Source organism: Scomber japonicus, chromosome 19 (assembly GCF_027409825.1).
Source record: "Scomber japonicus isolate fScoJap1 chromosome 19, fScoJap1.pri, whole genome shotgun sequence".
Taxonomy (NCBI): domain Eukaryota; kingdom Metazoa; phylum Chordata; class Actinopteri; order Scombriformes; family Scombridae; genus Scomber; species Scomber japonicus.
The window spans coordinates 33444847-33452346 of NC_070596.1; the positions used below are offsets into that span (position 1 = coordinate 33444847).

A 7500-nucleotide genomic window follows, 5' to 3' on the forward strand; every position below is an offset into this window, starting at 1 on the left:
GGAGGGAGAGGAGGAGGAGGAGGAGGAGGAGGGAGAGGAGGGAGAGGAGGAGGAGGAGGGAGAGGAGGAGGAGGAGGGAGAGGAGGAAGAGGAGGAGGAGGAGGGAGAGGAGGGAGAGGAGGAGGAGGAGGGAGAGGAGGAGGAGGAGGAGGGAGAGGAGGAGGAGGAGGGAGAGGAAGAGGAGGGAGAGGAGGAGGAAGAGGAGGGAGAGGAGGAAGAGGAAGAGGAGGAGGAGAAGGAAGAGGAAGAGGAGGAAGAGGAGGAAGAGGAGGAGGAGGAGGGAGAGGAAGAGGAGGGAGAGGAAGAGGAAGAGGAGGGAGAGGAGGAGGGAGAGGAGGGAGGGAGAGGAGGAGGGAGAGGAGGAGGAGAGGGAGGAGAGGAGGGAGGGAGGAGAGTGGAGGGTGAGGAGGAGGAGTGGAGTGAGTGGAAGAGGGGAGGTGAGGAGTGGAGAGGAAGAGGAGGGTGGGAGGAGGAGGAAGAGGAAGAGAGGGGGAGGAGGAGGAGGTGGAAGAGGAGTGGAGGTGGTGGAGGAGAGGAAGAGGTTGGAGGAGGTGGAGGAGGAGGAGAGGAGGGAGGGAGGAGGAGAGGAAGAGGAGGAGGAAGAGGAGGAGGAAGTTCTCCCATTAATGATTAGTCTTTATTTAGACTGGACCCAAACAGAACTGAAGGTCTGAAAGAGCTCATAGTACCTTATGAACCTACTGGGGGGGGCGGGGGGGGGGGGGGGGGGTCCAGCTGCTAGTTTATACTGCTATAGGCTTAGACTCCCTCTCTCTACCCCCTACCCCCTAACCCCCTAACCCCCTAACCCCTAACCCCTACCCCCTACCCCCTAACCCCTACCCCTACCCCCTAACCCCCTACCCCTAACCCCCTAACCCCCTACCCCCTAACCCCTACCCCCTACCCCCCTACCCCCCTACCCCTAACCTCTGACCCCTAACCTCTGACCCCTAACCCCCTAACCCCTAACCCCTACCCCCTACCCCCTACCCCTAACCTCTGACCCCTAACCTCTAACCCCTACCCCCCTACCCCCTAACCCCCTAACCCCCTACCCCCTAACCCCTAACCCCTAACCTCTAACCCCTACCCCCTAACCCCTAACCCCCTAACCCCTACCCCCTAACCCCCTACCCCCCCTACCCCCTACCCCCCTACCCCCTAACCTCTGACCCCTAACCTCTGACCCCTAACCCCCCTAACCCCCTAACCCCTACCCCCTACCCCCCTACCCCTAACCTCTGACCCCTAACCTCTAACCCCTACCCCCTACCCCCTAACCCCCTAACCCCTACCCCCTAACCCCTAACCCCTAACCCCTACCCCTAACCCCTACCCCTACCCCATGAGACCCCTACCCCCTAACCCCTACCCCCTAACCCCTAACCCATGAGACCCTAACCCCTAACCCCTAACCCATGAGACCCTAACCCCTAACCCCTACCCCATGAGACCCTAACCCCTACCCCCTACCCCATGAGACCCCTACCCCCTAACCCCTACCCCCTACCCCCTAACCCCTACCCCCTAACCCCTACCCCCTAACCCCTACCCCCTAACCCCTAACCCATGAGACCCTAACCCCTAACCCCTAACCCATGAGACCCTAACCCCTAACCCCTACCCCATGAGACCCTAACCCCTAACCCCTACCCCATGAGACCCTAACCCCTACCCCCTACCCCATGAGACCCCTACCCCCTAACCCCTACCCCCTACCCCCTAACCCCTACCCCCTACCCCCTAACCTCTGACCCCTAACCCCCTAACCCCTACCCCCTACCCCCTACCCCCTAACCCCTACCCCCTAACCCCTACCCCCTAACCCCTAACCCATGAGACCCTAACCCCTAACCCCTACCCCATGAGACCCTAACCCCTACCCCCTACCCCCTAACCCCTACCCCCTAACCCATGAGACCCTAACCCCTACCCCCTACCCCCTAACCCCTAACCCCTACCCCCTAACCCCTACCCCCTAACCCCTAACCCATGAGACCCTAACCCCTAACCCCTACCCCATGAGACCCTAACCCCTACCCCCTACCCCCTAACCCCTACCCCCTACCCCCTAACCCCTAACCCCTACCCCCTAACCCCTACCCCCTAACCCCTAACCCATGAGACCCTAACCCCTAACCCCTACCCCTACCCCCTACCCCCTAACCCCTACCCCCTAACCCCTACCCCCTAACCCCTAACCCATGAGACCCTAACCCCTAACCTCTGACCCCTAACCCCCTAACCCCTACCCCCTAACCCCTAACCCCTACCCCTAACCCCTAACCCCTACCCCCTACCCCCTAACCCCTACCCCCTACCCCTAACCCCTACCCCCTAACCCCTAACCCATGAGACCCTAACCCCTAACCCCTAACCCATGAGACCCTAACCCCTAACCCCTACCCCATGAGACCCTAACCCCTACCCCCTACCCCATGAGACCCCTACCCCCTAACCCCTACCCCCTACCCCCTAACCCCTACCCCCCTACCCCCTAACCTCTGACCCCTAACCCCCTAACCCCTACCCCCTACCCCCTACCCCCTAACCCCTACCCCCTAACCCCTAACCCATGAGACCCTAACCCCTAACCCCTACCCCATGAGACCCTAACCCCTACCCCCTACCCCCTAACCCCTACCCCCTAACCCATGAGACCCTAACCCCTACCCCCTACCCCCTAACCCCTAACCCCTAACCCATGAGACCCTAACCCCTACCCCCTACCCCATGAGACCCTAACCCCTACCCCCTACCCCCTAACCCCTAACCCCTAACCCATGAGACCCTAACCCCTAACCCATGAGACCCTAACCCCTACCCCTACCCCCTACCCCCTAACCCCTACCCCCTACCCCCTACCCCCTAACCCATGAGACCCTAACCCCTAACCCATGAGACCCTAACCCCTAACCCCTAACCCATGAGACCCTAACCCCTAACCCATGAGACCCTAACCCCTAACCCATGAGACCCTAACCCCTTACCCCTAAGCCATGAGACCCTAACCCCTAACCCATGAGACCCTAACCCCTAACCCCTAACCCATGAGACCCTAACCCATGAGACCCTAACCCCTAACCCATGAGACCCTAACCCCTACCCCCTAACCCCTAACCCATGAGACCCTTACCCCTAAGCCATGAGACCCTAACCCCTAACCCCTACCCCCTAACCCATGAGACCCTAACCCCTAACCCCTAACCCCTACCCCCTAACCCCTAACCCCTAACCCCTACCCCCTAACCCCTAACCCCTACCCCCTAACCCCTAACCCATGAGACCCTAACCCCTAACCCATGAGACCCTAACCCCTAACCCCAACAAAGATGGATTCTTTACATACTGATCTTTGTGTATATGGAGGGTTTAGGGTCAGGGTTAGGGGGTTAGGGGGTTAGGGGGTTAGGGGTTTAGGGTCAGGGTTAGGGGGTTAGGGGGTTAGGGGGTTAGGGGTTTAGGGTCAGGGTTAGGGGGTTAGGGGGTTAGGGTCAGGGTTTGGGGGTTAGGGTTTAGGGTTAGGGTTTGGGGGTTTGGGGGTTAGGGTCAGGGTTTGGGGGTTAGGGGGGTTAGGGTCAGGGTTTGGGGGTTAGGGGGGTTTGGGGGTTAGGGTCAGGGTTTGGGGGTTAGGGGGGTTAGGGGGTTAGGGTCAGGGTTTGGGGGTTAGGGGTTAGGGGGTTAGGGTCAGGGTTTGGGGGTTAGGGGGGTTAGGGGTTTGGGGGTTAGGGGGGTTTGGGGGTTTCTGTGACTTACCAGAGTGGCACTCCGGATCAGTGGGCCCAGCAGGAAGACCGTGTGCTCGTGGATCTCGTTCTTCTTCACCAGAAGGTAAAAGATCTCCAGGAGACCAGAACTCGCCAGACTCAGACTGAGGAGCTGCAGAGTCCACATACCAGACTGGGTTAGTCCAGATACCAGAGTGGGTTAGTCCACATATCAGAGTGGGTTACTCCACATACCAGACTGGGTTAGTCCACATATCAGAGTGGGTTAGTCCACATATCAGACTGGGTTAGTCCACATACCAGACTGGGTTAGTCCACATACCAGACTGGGTTAGTCCACATACCAGACTGGGTTAGTCCACATACCAGAGTGGGTTAGTCCACATACCAGACTGGGTTAGTCCACATACCAGACTGGGTTAGTCCACATATCAGACTGGGTTAGTCCACATACCAGAGTGGGTTAGTCCACATACCAGAGTGGGTTAGTCCACATACCAGAGTGGGTTAGTCCACATACCAGAGTGGGTTAGTCCAGATATCAGAGTGGGTTAGTCCACATACCAGAGTGGGTTAGTCCACATACCAGAGTGGGTTAGTCCAGATACCAGACTGGGTTAGTCCACATATCAGAGTGGGTTAGTCCACATACCAGAGTGGGTTAGTCCACATACCAGAGTGGGTTAGTCCAGATATCAGAGTGGGTTAGTCCACATACCAGAGTGGGTTAGTCCACATACCAGAGTGGGTTAGTCCAGATATCAGAGTGGGTTAGTCCACATACCAGAGTGGGTTAGTCCACATACCAGAGTGGGTTAGTCCACATACCAGACTGAGTTAGTCCACATACCAGAGTGGGTTAGTCCACATACCAGAGTGGGTTAGTCCACATATCAGAGTGGGTTAGTCCAGATATCAGAGTGGGTTAGTCTACATACCAGAGTGGGTTAGTCCACATACCAGAGTGGGTTAGTCCACATACCAGAGTGGGTTAGTCCACATACCAGAGTGGGTTAGTCCACATACCAGAATGGGTTAGTCCAGATATCAGAGTGGGTTAGTCCAGATATCAGAGTGGGTTAGTCCACATACCAGAGTGGGTTAGTCCACATACCAGAGTGGGTTAGTCCACATACCAGACTGGGTTAGTCCACATACCAGAGTGGGTTAGTCCACATACCAGAGTGGGTTAGTCCACATACCAGAGTGGGTTAGTCCAGATACCAGAGTGGGTTAGTCCACATACCAGAGTGGGTTAGTCCAGATACCAGAGTGGGTTAGTCCAGATATCAGAGTGGGTTAGTCTACATACCAGACTGGGTTAGTCCACATATCAGAGTGGGTTAGTCCACATATCAGAGTGGGTTAGTCCACATACCAGAGTGGGTTAGTCCACATACCAGACTGGGTTAGTCCACATACCAGAGTGGGTTAGTCTACATACCAGACTGGGTTAGTCCACATACCAGAGTGGGTTAGTCCACATACCAGAGTGGGTTAGTCCACATACCAGAGTGGGTTAGTCTACATACCAGACTGGGTTAGTCCACATATCAGAGTGGGTTAGTCTACATATCAGAGTGGGTTAGTCCACATACCAGAGTGGGTTAGTCCACATACCAGACTGGGTTAGTCCACATACCAGAGTGGGTTAGTCCACATACCAGAGTGGGTTAGTCCACATACCAGAGTGGGTTAGTCTACATACCAGAGTGGGTTAGTCCACATACCAGAGTGGGTTAGTCCACATACCAGAGTGGGTTAGTCCACATATCAGAGTGGGTTAGTCTACATACCAGACTGGGTTAGTCCACATACCAGAGTGGGTTAGTCCACATACCAGAGTGGGTTAGTCCACATACCAGACTGGGTTAGTCCACATACCAGAGTGGGTTAGTCTACATACCAGACTGGGTTAGTCCACATACCAGAGTGGGTTAGTCCACATACCAGAGTGGGTTAGTCCAGATATCAGAGTGGGTTAGTCCACATATCAGAGTGGGTTAGTCCACATATCAGAGTGGGTTAGTCCAGATATCAGAGTGGGTTAGTCCACATACCAGACTGGGTTAGTCTACATACCAGACTGGGTTAGTCCACATATCAGAGTGGGTTAGTCCACATATCAGAGTGGGTTAGTCCACATACCAGAGTGGGTTAGTCCACATACCAGAGTGGGTTAGTCCACATATCAGAGTGGGTTAGTCCACATACCAGACTGGGTTAGTCCACATATCAGAGTGGGTTAGTCCACATACCAGAGTGGGTTAGTCCACATATCAGAGTGGGTTAGTCCACATATCAGAGTGGGTTAGTCCACATACCAGAGTGGGTTAGTCTACATACCAGACTGGGTTAGTCCACATACCAGAGTGGGTTGGGTTAGGGCTCTATGTGTAAAGTGCCTTGAGATAACTTTGTTGTGAGTTCTTAGTTTAGGGTCAGGGTTAGGGTCAGTGTTAGGGGGTTAGGGGGGTCAGGGTTAGGGTCAGGGTTAGGGGTCAGGGTTAGGGGGTTTGGGGTTTAGGGGGTTAGGGTTTAGGGTCAGGGTCAGGGTCAGGGGGTTAGGGTTTAGGGTCAGGGTGTTTTTACCATCTTGGCGCAGCAGGTCTTGGACAGGGGGATGAGGCCTCGAGGGGGGCGGAGCTTCAGGTAGACCAGGTAGAGAGGGGAACAGGTCCACAGGTAGATACAAGGGAACCAGACCAGGACGGTGTGCTGGAAGCACCGGGTCAGGTCCGGCTGGGCGGTGTACCACGTCAGGTTCCAGTCCTGCACACACATTAACCAGGGTTAGGGTTAGACTGGGACCATTAACCAGGGTTAGACTGGAACCATTAACCAGGGTTAGACTGGGACCATTAACCAGGGTTAGACTGGGACCATTAACCAGGGTTAGACTGGAACCATTAACCAGGGTTAGACTGGGACCATTAACCAGGGTTAGACTGGGACCATTAACCAGGGTTAGACTGGAACCATTAACCAGGGTTAGACTGGGACCATTAACCAGGGTTAGACTGGAACCATTAACCAGGGTTAGACTGGGACCATTAACCAGGGTTAGACTGGAACCATTAACCAGGGTTAGACTGGGACCATTAACCAGGGTTAGACTGGGACCATTAACCAGGGTTAGACTGGGACCATTAACAAGGGTTAGACTGGAACCATTAACCAGGGTTAGACTGGGACCATTAACCAGGGTTAGACTGGGACCATTAACCAGGGTTAGACTGGGACCATTAACCAGGGTTAGACTGGAACCATTAACCAGGGTTAGACTGGGACCATTAACCAGGGTTAGACTGGGACCATTAACCAGGGTTAGACTGGGACCATTAACCAGGGTTAGACTGGGACCATTAACCAGGGTTAGACTGGGACCATTAACCAGGGTTAGACTGGGACCATTAACCAGGGTTAGACTGGGACCATTAACCAGGGTTAGGGTTAGACTGGGACCATTAACCAGGGTTAGACTGGAACCATTAACCAGGGTTAGACTGGGACCATTAACCAGGGTTAGACTGGAACCATTAACCAGGGTTAGGGTTAGACTGGGACCATTAACCAGGGTTAGACTGGGACCATTAACCAGGGTTAGACTGGGACCATTAACCAGGGTTAGACTGGAACCATTAACCAGGGTTAGACTGGAACCATTAACCAGGGTTAGACTGGAACCATTAACCAGGGTTAGACTGGAACCATTAACCAGGGTTAGACTGGGACCATTAACCAGGGTTAGACTGGGACCATTAACCAG

General features: G+C 55.0%; 1 protein-coding gene across 2 annotated transcripts in view; it reads right to left on the minus strand.

The window, feature by feature from the left end:
- LOC128380336 (multidrug resistance-associated protein 1-like) overlaps window positions 1-7500 on the minus strand; it is a 41498-nt gene that overhangs the window by 30795 nt on the left and 3203 nt on the right. For both annotated transcript variants that reach the window (XM_053340123.1, XM_053340122.1), the window contains exons 2-3: window positions 6324-6503; window positions 3760-3882 (exon numbers count right to left, since the gene is read on the minus strand). In XM_053340123.1, the coding sequence (XP_053196098.1) occupies window positions 3760-3882; window positions 6324-6503 (303 nt within the window). The remainder of the gene's footprint in view (window positions 1-3759; window positions 3883-6323; window positions 6504-7500) is intronic.